The 25,867-nt window shown below is 35.9% G+C and overlaps 1 protein-coding gene across 1 annotated transcript; it reads left to right on the plus strand.

Moving 5' to 3' along the window:
• Positions 1-8,761: 8,761 nt before the first annotated feature.
• Positions 8,762-10,542, plus strand: LOC131143529 (chalcone synthase). Its single transcript, XM_058091897.1, has 2 exons — positions 8,762-9,082; positions 9,240-10,542. The coding sequence occupies exons 1-2, from the start codon at positions 8,893-8,895 to the stop codon at positions 10,241-10,243; spliced, it is 1,194 nt and encodes a 397-aa protein (XP_057947880.1). The 5' UTR covers positions 8,762-8,892; the 3' UTR covers positions 10,244-10,542.
• Positions 10,543-25,867: the final 15,325 nt, after the last annotated feature.

Below are 25,867 nucleotides of genomic sequence, written 5' to 3' on the forward strand. Positions count from 1 at the left end.
GTGAAGTAGTGTCTGACGTGTCCGCAGGTGAAAGTTGAACATTAGAGGCTGGTAGGGCCGTTGCAGCCTTTGCCTATTCCGGTGTGGAAATGGGAGCATATTTCCATGGACTTTGTTACCGGATTACCGACAGCGCTTCACGGGCAGAATGCTATTTGGGTAATTGTGTACAGGTTGACGAAATTTGCTCACTTCATACCAATGAAGGTTAGCCACCCTTTGAGTAGGCTAGCAGAGTTGTATGTACATGAGATTGTGAGAATGTACGAAGTGCTGGTGTCCATTGTTTTAGATCGAGATCTGAGGTTTACTTCTTGATTTTGGAAGAGCTTGCAGGAAGCATTGGGGACGAAGTTTACTTTTAGTACAGCGTTCCACCCCCAAACTAATGGATAGTCGGAGAGGACGATACAGATCTTAGAGGATATGTTACGGGCTTGCGTATTGGACTTCGGTGGTAGTTGGATTCAGTTTCTGCCACTAGTGGAGTTTGCCTATAACAACAGCTTCCAGGTAGGGATGGCACCATTCGAGGCTTTGTATGGTCAGAGGTGTCGATATCCTTTGCATTGGGATGAGGTCGGTGAACGTCAGGTTTTAGGACCTGAACTTGTGCAGCAGATGTCTGAGAAGGTGGGTTTAATTGGGGAGGGGATTAGATTAGCTCAGAGTCGGTAGAAGAGTTACATGGATGTTCGCCGCCGTGAGTTAGAGTTCAAAGTGGGAGGTAAGGTATTTCTGCGTATCGCTTCGATGAAGGGAGTGATGAGATTCAGCAGGAAGGGCAAGTTGAGCCCGAGGTATATCGGACCATTCGAGGTACTTGAGCGAGTGGGTCCGGTAGCCTACAGAGTAGCATTACCTCCAGCACTTTCGAGGGTCCACGATGTGTTTCACGTATCTATGCTGAGAAGGTACGTGTTGGATTCGTTTCATGTTATCAGTTACGATGAGTTGGAAATTGGGGATATTTTAGTGTATGAGGAGACACATATTCAGGTTCTGGACCGTAAAATTTAGAAGCTCCGTACCAAAGAGATACCGTTAGTGAAGGTATTGTGGCGAAACCACGAGGTAAAGGAGGCTTCTTGGGAACTAGAAATGGAGATACGCCAGAAGTATCCACGGCTGTTTGAGTAGTCTTTTGATAGCAGGGTAGTATGAGTATGTATGTATGTAATACTCTATTATCGTATGGTATTAGTGGTTAGTCTTTGGGAGGGTCTTGTTGTATTGTGAACTCTCGAGACTTTGTATGTATGTAACCACGGTATTTTCCTTCGCCATAAGTGAGGGAATGTATGTATGTATGTATCGTAATGGGGCTGCGTATAAATGGCCGCCGTATTCGTAGAGTATGTATGTATCGTAACAGTTGGGTATCATGGCCGCCGTAATTCTCCAGAGTGTGTATGTATGTATTGTAACGGGGCTGTGTATAAATGGCTGCCGTGTCCTCTAGAGAATGTATGGATGGATGGTGACCGCTTGGTATCAGTATGTATGTATTGTAACAGTTTGGCATCTTCTAGAGTATGTATGTGTCTGTCTTGACAGTTTGGTTTCGCTTTAGAGGGAGTATGTATGTAGTAGTATGAATGTATTGTAATGAGAGATGGCAAATTTTGAGGACGAAATTTTTGTAAGGAGAGGAGATTGTAAGAACCCAGAAAATAAAATGGATTCCTGCAGATTTCGTCGACGAAGCCAGATTTCGTCGACGAAGGCAGTAGACTTTTTGTCGATTAAATTCAGAGGTTCGTCAACGAAGAGAACCCGAGAGGTCTAGAAAAGTTTAAATATCAGACTTCGTCGACGAGGCTATTGACTTCGCAGTGGTCGGCCAACTATTGACAGGTCCCGCCTTCGGACCACACAACCCAGTCATGTGGGGGTAATACATGACAATAGCCAGCTAACCTACCAGGGATTGTTTTATGATATTATTATTATGATATGAAATGAGATATGCTTATGAAATGCAGTATGTTCTGCCATGATTTGATATATACATGTTTTTCCCAGATTTGATAAACAGTACTGAATGTGTTATATATGATATATGTTGAACATGAAATACTCATGTTGCCACACACTAGTATTAGTTTATTACCCTTACTGAGAGGTGTCTCACCCCTAAATTTCATTAACTTTTCAGGAGCCCCAGATAGGAGAGCGGGAAAAGCCCCGCTAATATATAGCAGTTATCTGCCCTTGTTGGAAGGGTGAATCTTGGTAGGGACAGTTAGATTTTGTGGGAATTGTCCTTAGATTTATTTTTGGAATGTATATATACTGAGAGATAGTGTTTGTAGTACTCTGGTATGTGTTATGCACATTATGATGAGATGTATATAATTTTATACTTTCTACTACGTAGGCTTCTGCTGTATGTTCTGTTATATCCTTGGTACCCACGGGTCCATGTGGATGATGACCTGCTGAGCTGGATTGTGAAATGTGTAGTATTGATTTTATGTTGTTGATTATTATTAATAGAAAAAAAAAAAGAATATATGAAAATGAGCAGATCGTGACAGCTTATATGTTTCAATTGACCGATATGCTCATTAGGGGTCTTTTGAAAATTGGAGGAACCTTCCTCCAATTGCTACCAATGTTTCAAAATCTGCAAACATAACACAGTTCGAAGCTGCCCTAGCTTCTAATAAATATATTCCCCAAATAATTTGAAAATTTTCATAATATTTTTTATGCTTATAAAAATTATTCCAATCAATTTCATATGGTTCTTCTTCCATGATAGTTGAAACTGTGCCATCTCTCTAGTTTTTTGGAAAGAGATTCCAAAACAGGATCTTGTCGGTTCTTAACTAGATTGGTTCAATATAACCTACCCACCATAATTTTCTTAGATCTGCAAAATTCAAAACATTTCACACCAAGGGTGGTAACTAATTGAAAATTGCTCCGGTCTTCCTAAACCTGAAGAACTCTATTTCTCCTGTTCTTAAGGCTCTTTGAGCAACCATAAAGAGATTAGGTTGTAGACTACTAGGAATATGAAATTTTGGGATTTTAAGCCCGGTCTTTCTCCGATACTTCTTAAGTTCCCAAAATTCTTTTGCTTCTCTAGACCTAGAGATGAATAGACTTTTTTCTAGCTTATCTGTTACAATTACTCTAACCATTATTTGCTGATGAATTATTTTAGCAAATTTTTCTCTATCAATTTCTTTATGGTATTCCGAAATGGCTTCCAATTCTTCTAACATTTCGATAATACTCCTGAAATTCTTTTTGAAGCAAGGAGTGTTTGGGTGAATTAGAACTTCTTCTAAAATACCCCTTTTTTCTTTTGGAGATTTTTGGAGTCCTTCCTAGTAAATTTACTGAGTTAGTTTCTCCATCCTAGAGATCTGAATTAATCCTATTAGAGTCTCTTTCTGAGTCTTTGGAGTCACATTCCATTTTTTCCACTATTTCACTGCATATTTCCTTAGCCTTTCTGACCTTTGGATTCTGCGGACACTAGGTGTTGTAATGTCCAAACTAGTTACATACAAAACATTGGATATGACTTTTGTCTTTTGCCTCTAAAAGCTTACTGCTCTCATGAAGCTTACTGTAGAGACCTGAAAAATTATATTAATAAAAGTAATAAAAGAAAGAGAGAGGAAAAGAAAAGAAATGAAAAAGAAGGAAAAAGGGAAAGAGAGCATTAGTAGGGGTTCGTTGATGAACCCAGAGTCTTTGTCGACGAATGTCCCTATAGTTCTTGTCGACAAAGTACACATGTCTCATCGACAAGAAGATATCAAAAGTATGGGGAATTTCAAGAAATTTCAGATTCGTCGACGAACCAGCCTCCTCGTCGACGAAGTGCCTTCATGGGTTCGTCAACGAATTACTTGAACTCGTCGACGAACGCCCGCTTATAAATGGTGAAACCCTCATTTTCAGCGCTATTTTCTCTTTCCTCTCACTCTCTCACTCAAGACCTATGATTTTCGCTCTTTCTCTCTCTCTCTCTCTCTCTCTCTCTCTCTCTCTCTCTTCGATTCCGGCTCCGTTAAAGCCCAGATTGACAATTAGGAACCACCACAAGGTTCCTAGGAAGACTCTCTGCAACTTAGGTGGAGTAAATTTTTAGCTTAGAGTTCTGGGGCACCATCCCAAAACCAGGGTAATTGGGATATTTTAGAGTTTTAAAGTTAATTTGGAGTATATAGAGCTTATGGAATATTAAATGTCAATATTGTGGAGGTTGCGTTGAATAATTTGGGAAAAAATGAATTTCAAGCTTTTGAGTTACGAACGCCAAGGGGCGTATGTTTTAGAGTGTTAGTGGACCTCTTAGTAAGTTAGGTAAGGAGAATAAATTATAGCAGTCTAATCTGGAAAATTATTGGTTGAGAAATATGAATAATGGAAATATGATATTTTACTTGAAATTATTATGATATGAGTATCAGATGAAAATTGTGTGGCGTATGATTTGTACTGAAATGTATTTGAAATTGGGTTAAATGATTTATATTGAGAATATGAGATTATGAAATGTGTATTGAAATATGATATTTGAAATGTGAAAAATGATGAAAAGTGATATGTACTGAAGAGTGTCTTACGAGAGATGATGAAATATGAAATATGGAAATGTTTTACTGAGAAATGTGAATAATGTGAAATGAGATATGTATATGTTATTATGAGATGAAATGAGTATTGAATTGATGAAATATATTGAAATGATGAAATGAGTTGAGAATGTTGAAAATGAAATATTGCAATGTTAAAGCTGCAATGAGAATGATGAAATGTGAATACTGATATGTGAATATGAAAATGTGAATATTACAACGTGAGTACTACAATACAAATGTGAAATGAGAATACTGAAAATGTGAAAAATTGCATTGTGAATATTGCAATTGTGAAATATTGAAATGTGGAAATGAGAACGCTGATGGATTGATGTATTGTTGAAATGAGCACGGTATCGTTGCTAGTGGTGATTAAGTGTAACCACATGGACTTGTGGAGTGTGTGGCGTGACAGTTCGAATGAGCTAGTGAGAAGGGTAGTTTTCCCCTAAGTCTGGATCAGGGTATATGGCAGGTCATTCGTACTACAAACGAGTATATGGTATAATTATTTTGATCTAACCGAGTAGGTCAACCGTGGTTAGGTCCAGCTTTTGGGCCGCACAATCCTGACCATGGAGGGAAGCATGGTATGGAGTATGGAGAGTGACCTCGACCATGGGATGAAGCATGGCGTGGAAAATATCCTCAGGGCAGCCATGAGTTACAGACGCAGATGTATTGGTTATCGAAGACACTCATGAGCTACATGTGAAATGGAAATGAAAAGAATATGGAAATGAGAATGAAAATGAGAAATGATATAGCATAAGTTAATAATATAAATAATTTAAACGAAGTAAAACACTTCGCCTAGCTTACTGAGTAAGGTGAGTGCCCTGATGAGTATCAGTTGTAGCCGAATCCGAGTTATTTGGGTCAAGATACAAACGATATCAAAGCAAAGAGGAGCTACATGTATGGACGTGTATTCTCCCCTATTCTCAGGAACTTCGCTGGTAAACATAGGTGGTGTGGGAATGAATTTGGAAATGAAATTAAAAGTTTATGAAAGCTTGTGTTTTATATTTATGTGATTATGAGTAGAAATGGTATATTTTCTCATAAGATATTATCACTGAAATGAATATATGTTATGATATAATGAAACTCATACTGCCGCATTCTGTAGATAATTTATTCTATCTTACTGAAATGTGTCTTACCTAAACTTCTAAATATTTCAGGAAACCGAAATAGATCAGGTGATAAAGCTCCGAGATAGAAGAAAGCTGATACCCTGTGTAGACAGGATTAGGGCCGGCTCTTCATTAAGGTCATTCGTCGGTGGCGACCACACCGTCATCGACAGTACTACAGGAGTACCCATATATCGCCACGGGGCCTTTAATATAAATCAATAAATGATCAATCCCTCCGTTGCAAGCCCCACCTGCTGGCACCACCCACCACGTAGCTAGCTAGCTAGGCAAATATAGAAAAAAGATACACGTATTTGATGTAAGAAATCCTCAATGACAACCCCAACCCCTGCACCTACATGGCGCCCTCCCTCGACTCCGCCAAGACTTAATGGTGGTCACTAGTCGAGGTCCCCATGCAAGCCGCCACCAAAGCCATCAAAGAGTGGGGCTACCCCAAATCCAAAATCACCCATCTCATCTTCTGCACCACCTCCTGGGCCGACAACCAGCTTACCAAGCTCCTCCGCCTCCGCCCCTCCGTTCACCGCCTCAACATGTACCAGCTTGGCTGCTTCGCTGGCGGCATCGTCCTCTGCCTCGCCAAGGACCTCGCCGAGAACTCCGCCGGCGCCCGCGTCCTTGTCGTCTTCTCCGAGCTCGTCGTCGGCATCTTCCGCGGCCCCTCCGACACCTAACTCCAGTCCATGGTCGGCCTGGAACTCGGGCTGAACCAGGACAAACTCGGGGTGACTTGGCACGTGCTGAGCGAGTGCGGCAACATGTCCACTGTTCTGCCGACCCATTACCGGGGAAGGCTTGGACTGGGGCGCCTTCTTCGGATCAGGCCGGTTTCACGGTGGAGACCATCGCCTTGCATGAGAAATTATCCAGAGACCTCCTCGCCTGCATGTTTGTGTGCATATTTCTTATATTCACTTATTGAAATGAGTCACTTCTTTACCTTTCTAATATTTATTGATATAAAACAAGTTTGTCACATATATAAATACTGACAAATAGAGGAAGAGATTCTCAATATAATTTTCCCGAGAAAAAGGTCTTCCATATAATTTCTCACCTTGTGTAGCGTCCCCCCATACCACCAACTCGATCACTGAGTCTACTCAGCCGGTCTAGCTCATTACCCATCCATTGCTCTATTATGATTTCTCTTCTTCTAATTTCCTACTATTTAAAAAATTTATGTGTAAATGGGAAGGAGGGGTTTGGCAGATATTTATTGTTTATGGTGTGGCATTAAGTTTACAAGCATGCAATGTCGGCTAAAAGTAAAGATTAATTTTTTATTTTTTTTATTTTTTCCCTCAATTTATCATGCTAAAAAAATTTTAAGACAAATTATTAGACACATGATGTTTCAAAAGAAATATAACTAAGACAATTAAATGATTATTTCATTTTTATTAAGGTACGACTAAACTTAATTGGAGGGGTATGGTTCATTTTATAATTTCTCGTGTTCAATCATAATAATTTTTTTTATAATAATGTCATGTCAAATTAACACACTAACATAAAATGGCAATTAAAAATATTTGTTTAGTTCAATTGTTGTTATCATACAAAAAGAAAAAGTATATATGTTCAACCTTACCAGATATTTAGTTATATAGGGTAGACTAGAAACAGAAGCGGATTAGAGTACTTAAGGGATCCACCATCTACTTCCCAATATTTGGGTCAAAACCCTCTTCTCAAATGTTTACATTGAACTCTAATTCCAAAATAATAAGGATATTATCAAGATAATGTAAAACCTAATAGATATATAGATGTAGGATGCAATCGACTTAATTGGGTATGAGAATTTATATGAATTGAAGGGTAAAAATGATATAGACAATGATACGATACGATACTCAAATATAAGCTTGCTATTTAAATATATTATAAAAAAATTGACGGCAAACATAAGGATAATTTTGGTTTTGTTTCATTTTGTAACTCTGTATAAACCATTTTTTGACTATACTTGCAAGATAGGAAATATGTTCTTACTTATCTACAAAAAATAAGATAAATTAAGAAAAAATCACAATTGAAAAAGCTTTATTGGACAAAAAAAAAGGGATAAATTTTCACCATTTTTTGCAAATATATATATATAGTCTCCACAGAAACTCCACAGAAACTTATCAATGACAAATGCATGTGTTGGGGAAATTTACATAACCCTTCCCCTCACCCATCTTCCATGAACCAACAAAAGGATGGCAATGGTGGGGGGAGAGAGAGAGAGAGACAGCATGGCTAGGAGATCCGATTGGTGGCAGTGTGGTGGTAATGGGAGCGGCAAAGGGTCGACGCACAATGGGGGTGATAGAGGGCAATGCTCGTATAAGGAGTCCCTAGCTAAGGTTCCTACTATGTTCAAACAAGAGAGGGGTGCGTAGCATGATTAGATTTGAAAAAGGGGTAAAATTTAAGATGATGGGAAGGTATTAAGGGAAGCGAGTTGATTTCATAGAATGAAAGCGATTCTCATCTAATTGGACAAGAATTACAATTCCTTGAAATAATTTTACATGCAATTCTACAAAGAAAATGCAAAATTCAATTTTTGCCTAAAGTTTAATTTCATTGAATTTTGACATAATTTCGCAAACCAATTGGGAGAAAAATCTCCTCCTTAAATTACATAAAGTTTAGAAAAAAATTTCATGTAAAAAATTTCATAAGACTTAGAATTCTTTTCGAAAAAATACTATTAAAGAAATTCCATGTATGTATAGAAATTAAAATTTGATGCAGTTAAGTAAATAGAAAAAATAATTAGGTAGGGGGAATGATGAGGAAATGTGGCGGCATGCCAACCAACAATTCAGTTAAGCATGGAAGAGAAAAGAGAGGCCTAACACCACCCTCCAAGCTCACGTGGCCAATAGCTGCCCATCCCTCCAACCTACCTCCCTCCCCACCATTCTTTCTCTCTCTCTCTCTATAAATTAAAACCATACCCCTTCCTACCTCAACCCCCACCCCCCCCCCCCCCCCCCCCCCCCCCCCCCCCGCCTTCCTCGTCAATTAACCAAGCACCCGCTAGATTAGCTAGCTGCCTCCGCCGCCACCACTAGAAACAGCTGCTAGCTAGAGCTCGCCGCATATAATACAGATCAATAATGGGTTCAAACTCAACAATGGTGGAGGAAATCAGAAAAGCACAGAGAGCCCAAGGCCCCGCCACCATCCTCGCCATCGGAACCGCCACTCCTCCCAACTGCATCTACCAGTCCGATTACCCCGACTACTACTTCCGCATCACCAACAGTCAACACATGACCGACCTTAAAAAAAGGTTCAAAAGCATGTGTACGTACTACTCCTCCTACTCCATCTATTATCTTTCTACTTACGTATGTATATATATGTACAGCATGCAATTTCATATCTAGACACTTTTAATTAATTACGATATATAAGTACGTGCGTGTATAATTATTATATCATATTATATGATCATGTGCAGGCGACAAGTCAATGATAAAGAAAAGATACATGCACCTTACCGAAGAAATCCTCAAAGACAACCCCAACGTCTGCGCCTACATGGCTCCCTCTCTCGACGCCCGCCAAGACATGGTGGTGGTGGAGGTCCCCAAGCTCGGCAAGGAGGCCGCCGCCAAAGCCATCAAGGAGTGGGGCCACCCCAAGTCCAAGATCACCCACCTCATCTTCTGCACCACCTCCGGCGTCGACATGCCCGGCGCCGACTACCAGCTCACCAAGCTCCTCGGCCTCCGCCCCTCCGTCAAGCGCCTCATGATGTACCAACAAGGCTGCTTCGCCGGCGGCACCGTCCTCCGCCTCGCCAAGGACCTCGCAGAGAACACCGCCGGCGCCCGCGTCCTCGTCGTCTGCTCCGAGATCACCGCCGTCACATTCCGCGGCCCCTCCGACACCCACCTCGACTCCATGGTCGGCCAGGCCCTCTTCGGCGACGGCGCCGCCGCCCTCATAGTCGGCGCCGACCCCGACCCCACCCTCGAGCGCCCCCTCTTCCAGCTCGTCTCGGCGGCGCAGACCATCCTGCCGGACTCCGAGGGCGCCATTGACGGACACCTCCGGGAGGTAGGGCTCACCTTCCACCTCCTCAAGGACGTGCCGGGCCTCATCTCCAAGAACATCGAGAAGAGCTTGGTGGAGGCCTTCTCGCCGATCGGAATCAGAGACTGGAACTCCCTATTCTGGATAGCTCACCCCGGCGGACCGGCCATTCTGGACCAGGTGGAGGATAAACTGGGGCTGAACCAGGAGAAACTCGGGGCGACTCGGCACGTGCTGAGCGAGTACGGCAACATGTCCAGCGCTTGCGTGCTGTTCATTCTGGACGAGATGAGGAGGAGATCAGCGGAGGAAAGGCGACCCACCACCGGGGAAGGCTTGGACTGGGGCGTCCTCTTCGGGTTCGGACCTGGTCTCACGGTGGAGACGGTCGTGTTGCACAGCGTCCCCATCGGAGCAACTCACTGAATGTAGTCGGTGGCTCCGCGTCCGTGACCCATCCATTATTTTAATTGCTCTTCAGTCTTCTATCTATTTTTTTTTAAATATATATATGTGAAAATAATAAATGGGAGGGAGGGGTTTGGCAGATATTTATTGAGTGTGGTATGGCAATTAATTTTTTAAGCATGTAATGTCGGTTATAAGTGAAAAACTCTTCTTACTTTTTTTTTTTTTTTTCTTGTTGGCCGATCTGCCCAATTTGTGGGGCTAATAAATTTTTTTAAGAAATAAAGTATTAGACACATGGATGTTTCAAAAAGAAATATAACTAGAGTAAATTAAATGATTAAAATTGTTGAGAGGTGAAGTACCTTGTTGCTATGAACCTAAGTGTCCTAATTAGACATTGATCATATATTTAAAGGTGACGCTATATTAACCAAAAATTATATAGGGGATCTCTCCTTCCATATATCTGTGTGTCTATTTTCTTAATATTAAACATGTGACAAATTAATCCTATTTTCATTAATATTAACGAGTAATTCATATTCAATAAATGTATAATTAAAGAAACAGATACACGGATGCGTGGAAGGGAAGGTTCCCAGTATAATTTTTCAAACATCATATTTTTTCTTACTTACTGAATTTTAAATAATTGGTCCATATATATATTGACTAATTTATGTGTACTGTATTATATATATGGCACAATTATTTGAAATAATAGGCAAGAAAAAGGTGTGATATTTGGTAAGTGTAACATTAGTGTTATATAAATTAATACACAAGCTAATGATGTTGAGGGGAATGTGACATAATGGTTATTGAGAAACAATAAATAGTAAATTGGATTGCTCATTCCTTATTTAACGTGTCATTAGTCCTTAATTTGTTAAAAAAATGAATTTTGCTTATGATGATATTTAATGTAGAGATGAAATATATAGATTTTGGATTTGAAGCTGAATTTGAATAAGAATATAATATAAATTTGTATTAAAATTTATTTAAATTCACCCAATTTTAATTTAAAATCTATGGTCCCAAATGGAGCATAATTTTTTTTATTTTATTCATATTTAAATTATTTATATATTCATGTATCCTCACACAAAATGGTTGAGGAGAGGGAGCATAAACTATTTGGGCCAAACTTAGTGTTAATCGTAATGGTTGAAGTAAAAATTTTAAGGCAGTGGGCTGGTGGGCTTTGTTGGTAATTGGGCTGGGCTGCTAGGACAACGACTGGGCCGGACTCTAAGCCCATCTCCCAGGCCTCTAACTGTGTGGGCTTAAAATTACCAAAATGCCTTACTGTTGTTGAAGCCCACTCCTCATGCACTGTGGGGTACTTTCTGCCACTCTGTTTCAATAAACCATTTTTCAAAAAAAACAAAGGAGAAAATAATTTTAGAAAGTAATTCATGTTATACTTTTTATATTAAACATTATTACAAAATTTTTAAATTATTGTAATTTAAAATTAAGAAAAATAAAAATATTACTTATGACTATGTTTGGGAACATCAATTTTGAGTGATGAATTTGGATTTGAGTAAATTTAGATAAAATTTATTATAATTTTACATCATATTTTGCTCATTTTCACATAAATTTAAATTCAAGTCTATTCAAGCATAGTTCATGAGTAAAGTTATAATTTCATTTACTAATTTTTTATATATTTATTTCCCTAATAATAAAATATGAAAATGTTGATATATACCTTAATATTTTTCTTTTCTTTGCTCATTGTTTTGCAAATCTTAAGTTGGTTAAGTGCAATTACATAAGGACTTTACATGCAAATTGTTATATCTATTCCCACACTACTTTCGAGTATATAGTTCATAACTAGTTGTGGAATAAGCACTTTTACTTTCGTGAAGGAGGTCTTGAATTTGGTGTAGTGATTCCAAAAAAATAAATAAAAATAATTTAAAATTATTAATTAATTAATTAAATTAATTAAAAATTATTATTAACTAAATAATATAATAATATAATATTATAGTATATATACATCTAAAATCTTCTTAGGAAGATTGAAATAGAGAGCTGCGCCCAGCTTTCTCTCTCATCACACGCTCTCTCAATTCTATCTCTCCTCAACCACTTGCCCTCTCTCTTCTATTTCTTCTTCAATTTTCGGTCAATTGAAGAATGAAAAATACCCCTAGGTTCCATTATTGGCCACCAACATTTTAATCGGAATGGATTTATGATTAGGGAGCCATAGGCACCACTCATAAGATAAAGTAAACACACACTCTCTCTCTCTCTCTTCAATTTCTTTCCAATATTCAGTCAAATTGATGATCGAACACCATCACAGGGTCCCGGCTTCAATCCTCGTCAATTTAATCGGAGCAAATTTTTGATTTGGAGATCCTAGGCACCACTCAAAGGCTAGGGTGAGGGTACGAATTATGTCAGTTATTTTAGAAATTCACCCGGTTAAATCATGGTATATAATTACTGGAATATTGTATATGGATTTATGAGTAATTTTACAGGTATGAAAATTACGATTTATTTATTAAATTGTAGTATTTGATTATATTAGATTTTTTGATATATTTATGGGATTAAATTAAACTGCAGAATTTGATTATATTAGATTTTTGGAAATATTCCTAAAATTAGATTAAATTGCTGAGATTTGATTAAATATAATTTTAGAGGAATATTTTGGAATTAGGTTAAATTGTAAGGATTTGATCATATTTGTGCTTTTAAATATGTTATAAATTAAATTTAAATATGGAAAGTAGATCATACCCGCATATTTTTTAGAATTAATCAGTTAACGGGAGCGTGTGAGCCCATGGATGTTAGGATAGTAATTATTCCGAGGTTGGGCTGATTAAATTAGGATGTATGAATACAAGAATTTGTGCGAACGCCGCAGGCATTGCTTTAGGATCCCTGCGGGCATTTATCCAGGAATCAGGTAAGGGAAATGAATTAGGTCAGCTTATTTTATGTAGCTTAATCGTTTAAAACTGATATTTTAAATATCAAAATGTTATACGTGATTTTCTGAATGGTCAGGCAAATGGGAATTTTAAATTATTATGATTATAAGTATATTCATAGGAAACAGGTATCTTGAGATTGAGTAAAATTCTAGAGTTTATTATACCAATATTTTCAACAATATAGTTATCCCAGACAGATTTTATATTATGAATTATTATTCAAATTGTGTGGCATGAGAGTAAATATATTTATTGTGTATATAAGTATGTCGGATTATGTTATGATTGCACAGAACAAGCATGGTTTGATAACAATTTTAGAAAGTTATGAATATTACGGAAATTATGATATTGTTCAGTATATTATGACAGTATAGCTGGTCCAGTGCCATGATCAGTACACCCGACCTAGTGTCGTGACAGAATAGCCGGCCCAATGCCGTGATCAGTATATCCAACCCAATGCCATGATTGGCTGTGATATGACAATATTTTATACAGAGATACAATATGATAAAATTTAATAGAGTTATAAAAAGTGTTTAATACAGAACATTAGCATGACAATGTTTTTATATACAAAAGCATATGATAGTTTGTTATATTCATGCGTATGATTGGAAAATTGTAACTCGACCACTTACGAATACATTTTGAAACCATTACCTTACACACAAATTATATAACCTAAATCAGACAAATTATAAAACATGAAACATATAATCTTAAACTATGAAACATGTAATAACAATAACAATAACACACAAATTACGTTTAGGATAACCCAAATTGCAAATATAACTACACGATGAAAACGCTCACCAAAACATAATGTTGTTCATCATGGTAGTAGTACGAATGGCGGGTCTAAGGGACAATGGTACGAAACTATGATGCCCCGATTTTCATACCAATTTTTTTTTTTTAAATAATATTAAACAATCATATATTGGTCACGTCAAATACTCTGATACCATACACATAACCTAGCCCGCATTGGGAATCGAGTAAACAGGAATTTCATAACACAACCCTAAGAGAATTACACCTCCATAGTCCAAAAACTCACTCTGTATAATAGGATCTCAGCTCCCTACTGTCTCGGAGCTCTATTCCCTGAAAAGTTTAGATAATTTGGGTGAGACACATCTCAGTAAGACGAAATAAATTATTTACAGTATGTGGCAGTATGAGTTTCATTATATCATAATGTATAAACATATCAGTGATCGTATCTTCTGAGAAAATATGTCATTCCACATATACAGTCATATAGATATACAACACAAGTTTTCAAAAGCTTTTAATTTCGTTTCCAGAATCATTAGTACAAAACTTATGTTTACCAACGAAGTTCCTGAGAATAGGGAAGCTTACCTGCCTATACAAGTAATTTCCCTCTATCCTGATATCGTTTGTATTCTTACCCGAATAACTTGGGTTCGGCCACAACTAATAGTTATCAGGACACTCACCTTACTCAGTAAGCCCTCGGGCGGTGAGTTTTACTTCGCTTTAATTATTTATAATGCTAACTCACAATTTCAGTTTACATTTTCTTTCTCATTCCCATTTTCATTTCATTTCCTTTCCATTTTTATCCAACTCATGAGTGTGCTTGGTAACCAATATATCCATGTCTGTAATTCAAGGCTACCTTGAGGATATTCGCTACGCCATGCTTCCCCCTATGGTCAGGGTTGTGCGGCCCGAAAGCCGGATCTAACCGCGGTTGGCCGACCCGATTAGATCAAAATATCATATCATATATCTCATATCTGTAGTATGAACGGCCGGTCTATAACCCTGATCCGAACTCAAAAGGCACAACAACTCTACTAAATAGCTCAGTCGACTGTCACGCCACACACTCCACGAGTTCGTGTGGTTACACTAACATCACTAGCAACAGTACCGTGCTTAATATCACAACCCATCATTAGGGTTTCCGTATCCATCCCCAAAGTTATCATTACCACATACCTGTAATCATTATGCGGTATAGACATTTTATCAATGGGTTTCCATATCCATTCCCCAAGGTTATCATTACCACATACCTGTAATCATTATACGGTATTGGCATTTTATCAATCATATTTCAATGATCCCATTGCAGTTTTTGCACTTTGCAATGTTCACATTTCAATATTTATATTGTAGAATTTACATTGCAATATTCTCATTTTCAATATTCACACTTCAGAATTCATTTTATAATAATACATATATATCTCATTTCACATTATTCAACATTTTCCAATGAAATATTTTTATACTGCATATTTCATCATTTTTCAAAAAATACTATTCAATATATTAATATATCCTCGTTTCAACGTTTCTCAATAAAATAATTTTCATATTAGTATATTTTTAATTTATCTCAATAAAAATATTCTCATCATTTTTTGTGTACATTCCATCATCTCATAATAGTATATACCATGTTTCATGTATTTCAACATTTCTAAAAAAATACTCATTAGTATTTATCATTTTTCATCTCCTCTTATATTTCAAATATCAAAACACCACAATTCAATATAAGTCATATGCCACACAATTTTATCTGATATTCATATCATAATAATTTCAGGCAAAATAACATATTCTCATTTTCACGTATTAAATAAATCGATAATTCTAAAAAATAACTGTAATAATTTATTCTCCTTATCTGACTTACTGAGATCTCATTAAAAATACCCAATTCCTAGGCCCCTCGACCTTTGCAGCTCAAAAACCTGAAATTCACATTTATCCCGAATTATTCAACTCAACTCTCATAATAACTTCCGTTTATCATTTCCTAGATTTCGTATACTCCGCTTACCCTAGTTTTCCTAAACTACGCCTGCAGTGATCCCTAAATTATACCTGCGGCGCTCACCCGAATCCTGAATTCAATAACCTAAGTTCAACCTCAGAATGTCCAATATTCTAACATTCGAAATTTACATTAATAAAATAATAATTAATCCCTTAATAACCCCATTATCCTAATTTTGGGGTTATGCCTACGACGACCCCACGAAAAATCTGCTCCACTAGACTTGTAAAGAATCATCCCTAGATTCTCGTGGTAGTGTCTGATTGCCAATTCGGCTTAAGATTTAAGAAAAATCGAGGTAAGAGTGAAAATTTACCTTATCTCACGAGATATGCCTACGCCGCTCCTACGACAAATTCGTTCCAGGAGAAATGTCGGTAGCGGAGTGTTAGCTTTGGTGTATTCCCAATAGGGGGGTGAATTGAAATTTTAAAATTTATTTATAGGTTTAGTTAATCTAACAGCAGTATATTCGCAACATAGAGTTTGCCTATATAGTTTCAAATGTGCAGATAAATAAAACATGCCGAAATTAAATCATGCACAATACTCACAATATAACATACATGTGCGGTAAATATAAAGTACATAAATATAAATAGACACACGATATGTTATCAGGATTTGGCCAATACTGCCTACGTCCCCACCTCTAACTCATAAGCTCGAGAATTCCACTAATGCTCACTTAACGGGTGGAGCGGCACCAGTTACAACCAGGTCAATTTAAGGGGCTAACCTTAACCAACACGCCTTATCATGATGATGCACCTAACTTTCTTAACAGGATCGAAACCAGTCCAGGACTATTCAACAAGGCTAGTCTCCCTCTTCAGGCCCGTGCCCAGAATACAACCAATGTATATAAAATTTTTGTACACGGAAATGTGCTTCTCAACTAAGCAAGTATGTACTACAATATGCACAGTATACTCAATCAACCACACATCAAAAATATATGAAATATAAACTCAAAGATGTGATTTTGTGCAAGCAACACATTTTTTGGTCTTTTTTTTTTAAAAAAAATTTTATCCCTTTTTTAATTTTTGATTTTTTTTTTTTGGGTTTTCTGTATCTTTTCTCTTTATTTTTTGATAATTTTCGTGACATTTTTTAATTTTTTTTAAAAATTTTATAACTCAAATATTAAAAGAAAAGGAAAATAAGTATAACATAAGATAAAATAATAAAATTAACTAAACAATGTAAAATGAGAAAATAATTGAGATGTGGGGAGGGATATGCACATTGATATACCACAAATATATCACTTACCATAAGTCTATAGGAGACTAGAGCTCAGCATTGATGAGGGCAGTTACCACCTAAGTCAACTGCTCAGCCAGAGCAATTTGACACCAGCTCCATGATGACCAGAGCAATCTACGCCAATGCTATAACAACCTGAGTGATTCACGCTTGCGCCATAATTCGCCAATAAATGACACATCACCCTTGGGTGAAACTCCATCACTATAAATGGGGATTCAGAGTATCTCATTCTAAACTCTACTTTACTGTTGCATAAAAAACTTCTCAAGCTATTAACTTAGGCATCAGAAAGATCCCAGTACATCCCGGGTTTTCCAAACCTTACTTATTTATCTCTTTTCAGGTGGTTGTGATCAGGGATCGTGGAGGCTGTTCAATTTTTTGCTACAACAGTTGGTGCCGTCTGTGGGAACTTTTTGAGAGGTTTTCTCTTTCAATCCTTGATCATGACTACATCAAATAATTGAAGGTCAATGCATTGGTTCGATTGAGATCATCCGAAATGCTGCTATCCGACACCTAGACATACTTGACGCCATCTGATCCATCACTGATTGGGACCCTACCCAATGCAAACTCTTCATTCGCGGCCTTGGATGAGACACTACCATCAAGAACCTCTGCAATCTCTTCTCCATCTAAGGTGATTTCGAAGAAGCCGTCGCGATCCTTGGCAAGGTCACCGGGAAAAGTAAAGGGTGCGAGTTTATTATGTTCAAGTACATCAATGACGCTTTGCTTGTGTTGAAGAAGCCAAGTAAGAAAATTGACGGATGAATAACCGGAACCTAGCTTACGATATTGGGAAATTCTGAATCTAATGCAAATCCGACTACAATTGATGTTTTTATGCGCAAGATTTATGTAGCCAACGTGCCTATTCTCAAGGTATGATTTTTTCTCCATCATATAATAATAATTCTAAAAAAAAAATAGATGCCACAGTTTCAACACTTGAAGAGCTCCGCCTTAATGACTAATAATAATTAATATGATGTTCAAGTTATTTAATTGATTGAACAATGACATGTGCATCAAATGCATAATGGGGTCATGACAAATGCACTACCAGTGAAATAAATAAAGTCAAGCTTTGAAGTTCCAATGGGTTGGCCGAATGCACCATGGGGTCGGCAATAATTACTCTTGCACATTCATGTGCGCTAAATAGTACTCTGAACAGTGAATTTGAAATTGCAATTAGAAATTTGAGTTGAAATTGCACAATTGTAGTAACTGCAATTGGCAAAACCCCAAACAGCAAAACTGAGCTACTTAGTGACATTCTGTCGAGCACCTGGAGCCCAATTAGCTGAACAATCCACACCATAATCAAAACAAAGGGTAATAAAATTATTGTCGTCAATGATAGACATCTCGTAGATCTCAATCTCAAACTTCAATCTGCCACTGCACTCACAACCCCATGTCCATAAAATCCAACACGAGACTCACGGATCAACTGAGACATAATTGAATAATTTAAGTTTATAGACCCCACAATTGACACAGACAACACAAAAATAGTCTACGAAATCCATAACACTGCACGCTCACCTGTAGTTCCCTTTGCCACGAATGATCGAACACTTGGTGCATACACGTCCAAACCCTTTGAAGCAAATCCATCCCGAACCGATTTCCAATCTTAACTGATATTGAAAATACTAGAACTCGCATTTTAACCCCAATGAAATCAAAACTACAAGATCCTTTCGAATTGAACAACCATCCCGATATCATAAATTACCAAAATGTTACTAAATAGCCCAAAAGATGAGCACAACTCATTAGGCAAAGAAGAATTGGCCCAACTGATGAGCAACACTCGCGAGGCCAGAAAATTGCCCAAAAAATGAGCATAACTCATTAGGCAAGGAAGAATCGGCCCAATTGACGAGCAACGCTCGTAAGGCCAGAAGATATCCTAAAAAAATGAGCACAACTCATTAGGCAAGGAAGAATCAATCCAACTCACGAGCAATGCTCGTAAGGACAGAAGACTGCCCAAAAAATAAGCACAACTCATTAGGTAAAGAAGAATCAGCCCTACTGACGATCAACGCTTGTGAGGCCAAAAGATTACCCAAAAAATGAGCACAACTCATTAAACAAAGAAGAATCGGTCTAACTGACGAGCAACACTCGTGATGCCCAGAAAGGACCCAAAATATGAGCACAACTCATTAGGCCAGAAATGGAAAAAAAGAAGAGCACGACTTATTAAGCCACGTGTAACAACCAAGAATTTTTCTTCACAGGTTTCGTCGATGAATACAAGGGATTCGTTAACGAGCGCATAAGGGACTTCATCGACGAAGCCATGTCTCGTCGACGAGAAAGTACAGAGAGGGGTTTTTGAGCAGACTAAATTTCGTCGACGAGATGACGTGGCTCATCAACGAATCCAGTCCTATAAATAGCTAAAACTCATATTTTTATCCATTTTCAGCGCTCCTTTCTCTCTTTTTCCTTTTCTTTCTCTACGTCCCTCTCTCACCTCTCTCTTCGTTTTCGGGCCTGTTTCTCGCCGGATCGAAGATCTGAGGCTACCACGATGCTCCCGGCGAAGCTCTTTGCAAGTCTGCCGGAGCTGATCGTTGGAAAAGTTGGGTTGGATTTCGTCCCAATCTCAGGGTAACCCATTTTATTCAATATTTGTCATTCCCTCAATTATAAGAAATATTGTAGGTAAGAAAATACTGATATTTTGCTCTGAGAAATTTTGTTTTCAGGATGTTGAACTAGGAACCCTGCGGGTATAGAGCCAGAATTTTATAGGGGCTTTTCAAAGTTAAGGTAAGAGAAATATGTTATGCTAGGAGTTTTCATAATGCTATCAGAGATTTCATAGACATATATTTATACCAGTTTATTATACAGTTTTTATAGATAATGAGTTTAAATAATTGTGTGGCCTGAGTAGATGTTCATGTGATGAAGAACTTATTCAGCTTTTATAATATATCATACTATACTGAATGCACAAATATAGACAGTATATACAGTTTATATAGTTTTTTCCCAGTATATGGAGTTATATAGAATATACAGATATAGATATATATTCACAGAGATGATATAGAAAAATTTACATGCATATACAACATTTATACGAATAGTTTCATGAAATAGATATATATACATATGCATGTATACAGTTTTACTCAGATCAGTATATATATTACAGCTTTATACAGAATAGTATGTACAATGTTATAGCATACCATGTTTCCTATTACCATAAACATACAGAGTATACAGACAGAGTAAATAGATAGAGTATAAAGACAGATATACAGAGGTAGCATCAAGATGCTACAGATACAGTATACAAAGATTACAGTATTTACAGTACAGAAAGATAACGTTATGGTAATTTTGGAAACATGATGAAAACAGTAAAAGAGTATATATATGTATATATGTATATAGTATCAGATCCCTGTGAAAAGATTTTAGACAGATACGGTACAGATATAGAATACAGAGCACGGTACCGTTGCTATATACAAATAAAGTGCAACCACATATCTCAAATAGTGTGTGGGTACTGTCAGCAATGCTCGGAGAGGTTGTAGCTCTCCAGTTCATTGGGTGGAGGGGGCTGGTTTGACAAGGTAGTAGCCAGTCCCAAGCTTATGAGTGGATGCAGTTTGGCCGAGCTGAGGTAGTGTAGAGTATATTGACTTATCTGGAGGGCCAACCAGATGAAGTCCCACCTACGGGCCGCACAACTCTGTTATAAGGGGTCAAATCATGACGTACAGAATCCTAGGGATAAAGCACAGTTATGTATATATATACAGTTTTACAGTATATGATGAGTATAGTATGATATTATCAGTATGAAAAGTATAAAGTACAGATAATACAGTTATATTTTAAATTGTGAAAAGAAATATATGTTTTACAGATTATTTTATTGCATTACAGTTCAGTTGCTATTTAAAAGGTGTTCTTAACTTAGTTGCCACACACTAGTAATAGCATATTCCCACTTACTGAGCGTCGACTCACCCCATTACTTTAACATTTTTCAAGTAAGCCAGTTAGGCGAGCAGATCAGACTCGCGGATAGAGAGTATTTTGATTACCCTGGTTATAGGGTGAGTTTTTGACAGAATTGTGTATATTTTTGGGTAGATGATGTTGGAGGGGTATTTTTGTATGGCTATGGTCTGTATATATTGGATTCTGGTATTGTATAGTATATATATGTGAATGGTTGTATGATTTGTGTTTCCGCTACTAAGGTATGGATGTAAATACACAGATATATATATATATATATATATATATATATATATATAATTGTTAGAATTTTCAGGTTGTTACACCACAAGTAGCCCAAAATGCCTCAAGAAGAGCTGCTCAACAAAAAAAAAAAACAACTTTTGAACTTTGGAAACCAGCTTCAAAAATTCGAAACTGAAAGGGGGGGGGGGGGGGAATTGATATACCCCAAATATATCACTTACCATAAGTCTATAGGAGACTAAAGCCCAGCATTGATGAGGGCAGTTACCACCTAAGTCAACTGCTCAGTCAGAGCAATTGACGCCAGCTCCATGATGACCAGAGCAATCTACACCAATGCTATAACAACCGGAGCAATTCACGCTTGTGTCATAGTTTGCCAATAAATGACACATCACCTTTGGGTGAAACTTCATCACTATAAATGGGGATTTAGAGAAGAGGTTAAGGTATCTCATTCTAAACTCTACTTTACTGTTGCATAAAAAAACTCTCAAATCGGTAACTTAGGCATCAGAGAGATCCCCCGAAGTGTACCCTGGGTCCTCCAAGCCTTACTTATTTATCTCTTTTCAAGTGGTCGTGATCAGGGATCGTGAAGGTTGTTCAATTTTTTGCTACAACACACATGACTCTTCATCAAACATGAAATCACTTTCCCTACTTGGCTACTACTCTTATTCACCCAAACTCAAAAAATGGATATAGGAGGCTCCTCGGTCTTCTTCCTTTTTTAAAACAAAAAAATTCTTTTCACTTACCCATAGCTACGTAACAAGTCTCCTTAGTCATCCATATTTTTATTGATCTCCGACAGCTCATTACTCTTCTCAAAATATGTAGACTTTAAATTATCATGATGGTGATACAATAATAGAATAATAAGAACGTTAAACCATAAACATGATTTTATATCAATGAAACTATATTAAACATAACAAAACAAAACCAGAAACCTCAAAATATGCAGAACTACAACGCCATTTAATACTTAAACATTATCAACAATGAATTTAGAACAAGAAACTAAAATAAGAAAATAGAGAGAGGGTACCCACCTTTCACTTAGAATGGAAGTATGTGAATAGGAAAATGGAATACGAGATCACCAAAATAACAATCTCATGATAAACTAGACCTTGAAAATTCAATACTATGATTGCATAAATCTTCTTTAATACTCAAATGCTATTCTCTCCTTATGTGTGCCTCTTTCTTTATTCTCTTATAGGGTATTTATAGACACAAGAGCAAGCATACGAAGGGGTGGTTAAAAGTTTTTTTGCATTTAAGTTTACTAAATTTCAACCAGTCTCGAGATTCAACATCACATATGAAAAGTATTTTGTGATTGATTTGTTGTAATAAATAAAGAGTTAAATGTCGAGATTTTTAACAATGTAACAATAAATGGTGACAACGAATAGCAATTAAACATCTAATGACATATCTGGGTCTTTTTCCTTTGAGGCCAATTGAGCTAAAGGTATACATGAGAGAGAGAAATTATACCAGGAACCTCTCCCCACGTGTCCATGTGTTTGTTTTCTAAATTCTATTCATATTCAAAATAAGTTTTCCTTTTACATATTTGATATTAATGAATGTAGGACTAATTTGTCAAATACCTAACATCTAAAATATAAGTACGCAAACACGTGGGGGGAGAGATATCCTATACAATTTCCCTATGGAAGAGTCATGTCTTCCGGTACAAGGCAACTAGCATATATAATAATTTTATAAGGTTTCTCATACCTCTCAATATTAAACCACCTCAAGTATGAAAGCCTTATATTTGCTCCAATAATTGAGATATCCCCTCCAATAGGGCGACTAGCATGTATAATAATTTTATAAGGTTTCTCTAGGACAATCTAATGATTTGAACACAAATGAAACAATCTAATGAATATTAATTTCTTTTATGAAAAATAATCTAATAATTTTATTGAAAATATATATAAATTTGAAAATTATTATTTTTTAACATTTTATTTACTAATTATTTATTAATATTTTTTTAAATTTATTTATCAGTATTTAGTGACTAGTTCTAGATAAATTTAGAACTAATTCATAAAGTCATAGTGGAATTAGTATTTAATATTCAACGCTTTATTTTACCAAATGCCTCCTAAATATCTATAATTTATTGTACTTTGTATAACCCTTATATAATAAAAAAAAATTGACTTTTTATTTATTATTTATATAAATATCCTCTTTGAAATCAGAATTTTGGTCTTATTAATCTTCCATAAAAGGTTAGGTTTTCATTCTTCATAAATATAAATTAAGTCAAGATTTTACTATTCGAGCGACCGAGCAGAAGGCATCACAAAAGGATAAAACAGAAATAAATGTTTTAAAATTCTTATTTATTATACATTAAATTTGCTCTTTGAAAAATTTAATCGATGAAAAGAGCTAATAATTTTACTAAAAAATAAATAAAGAAACAAAATTAAAGGGAAAAAATTAAATGAAGACAAACATGTTAAAAATCTTATGTTGCTATGTATAAAATATTAATATAAATGGCACATAATCAAAAAAACAATTTATATATATATATTTTAAAATGGTACTTCACTATAAAAAAAACACACACACACACATAATTTTATGAAATTAATTAAAACTTGAAAAACTATTTATTCGAAATATGACAAATTGCATTCTACTATTAACATTCATAATCTCATTAAACAAACTTGATCAAAATTTTTTGTTTATCTAAAGCTACATAAATGTAAAAATTTTAAAATTATTTTTAAAATGCCATAAGCAACATTAGAGTTTTTTTCTTAATTTATCATTATTTTAAAATAATATATTAAATAATAACTTATTTGAAAAAATATTTTCCAAAATGATGCTCATGTAATCTCACTGCTTAGTCCAACGAGATTTATCACGTGTCAAAACCAGTTTTTTTACTAGGCAAATCTCGCTGGACCAAGCAATGAGATTTATTGTGCATTCAAAATTTTTTTTTTATTAATAATCCAAAGTATGTCATTTTTAAAAATCTTTTTAACTACAATTTATAACATGAATTGTTTCAATTTTTTGTGTTCTCATTTTTTATTGATTTATTATAATAATAGTAATAAATTAAAATTTTGGAGTGAATAATCATTTATTAATTTAAATTTTTACATAGAATAAATTAAAACTTTTAATTTAATTAAAAATATTATTTTTAGCATAAATTAATATAACAGTCATACCTTATAAATGTATACTAATAATAAGATTATTTTTAATTAAAAATAATTATTATTGAAATTATTAACTAAAAATCTAAATAATTCTAATTTAAATTATATTTAAAACTAATAATAACACTTATTTAAATACAACCAAATGTCACTTATAATTTTCAGGACTTCTTCAATGCAACACTTATTAAATTCAACACTTCTACATAAGAAATTCCAAGTCACTTATTTATTTGTCTTGATTGTAGTAGATCATACAATTTGTGCATGCATAATTTGTGGTACTTATTTGGCGTCACCACTATGAATTTTATACAAGCATTATTTATTTGTCAAATAATGTTTTAATGAAATTTCTAAAATGTGAATTTGTAACAGTAGGAGACAACAGATGAATGAATTCTTTTGTTTTAATATATTTTGCATTGATTGGTCCTTATTCAAGTACAATGACTAACCTTCAATAGGAATGAACCACGTAGCAGTCATTATATGCTTATCACAAGAAAAGGCTCCAGTCTCACTGGCTCAACTTGAATGCCAAAAATTTAGAAAGACGTGTAATCGTACCATCCTTGAAGCCTCAATGTCTTCTTTCCTAACTATCGTTTCCCTTCTTTTATTTCTTCTTCTTCTTCTTCCTTCTAAAGATATAATTAATTAATGATTAAAGTGTACTAGTGGAGATTATCAGCAGTGACTTTAATCAGAACATTTCACGAATTCTTGATCCGTCTTATTTATGTAATTACATTCAACTTTGATCTTATTTTATTTGTCATTTTTAGCACTTATATATATGCTTTTCTTCTCTTAATTGTTTAGAAAAATTGAAAGCTCAAACCTAACTTCAAACTATACATCTTGGAAGTCCTGAAACTGCATCTCTCATTTGATGTGGTTTTCTAGATTTGTACACCATGTGTGTATGAGATTTGTTTATTTTCTCTTTAACTTGTACGATTCATTAATCAATTTTCAATTTTTTGTGTAAATGGTTTTGAAAGAAAATCATTATCTTTGTTCAATCCCGTAGGGATGTTTGATTTCCTTTTTCAATTGTACT

Source organism: Malania oleifera, chromosome 11 (genome assembly GCF_029873635.1).
Source record: "Malania oleifera isolate guangnan ecotype guangnan chromosome 11, ASM2987363v1, whole genome shotgun sequence".
Taxonomy (NCBI): Eukaryota; Viridiplantae; Streptophyta; class Magnoliopsida; order Santalales; family Ximeniaceae; genus Malania; species Malania oleifera.

What these genes read in the sequence shown, in the direction of transcription:
- LOC131143529 (XM_058091897.1), top strand. Translation starts at nt 8,893, where the DNA reads ATGGGTTCAAACTCAACAATGGTGGAGGAAATCAGAAAAGCACAGAGA. An exon ending in AAAAAGGTTCAAAAGCATGT is followed by an intron (nt 9,083 to 9,239) that starts GTACGTACTACT and finishes GATCATGTGCAG; the next exon opens with GCGACAAGTCAATGATAAAG.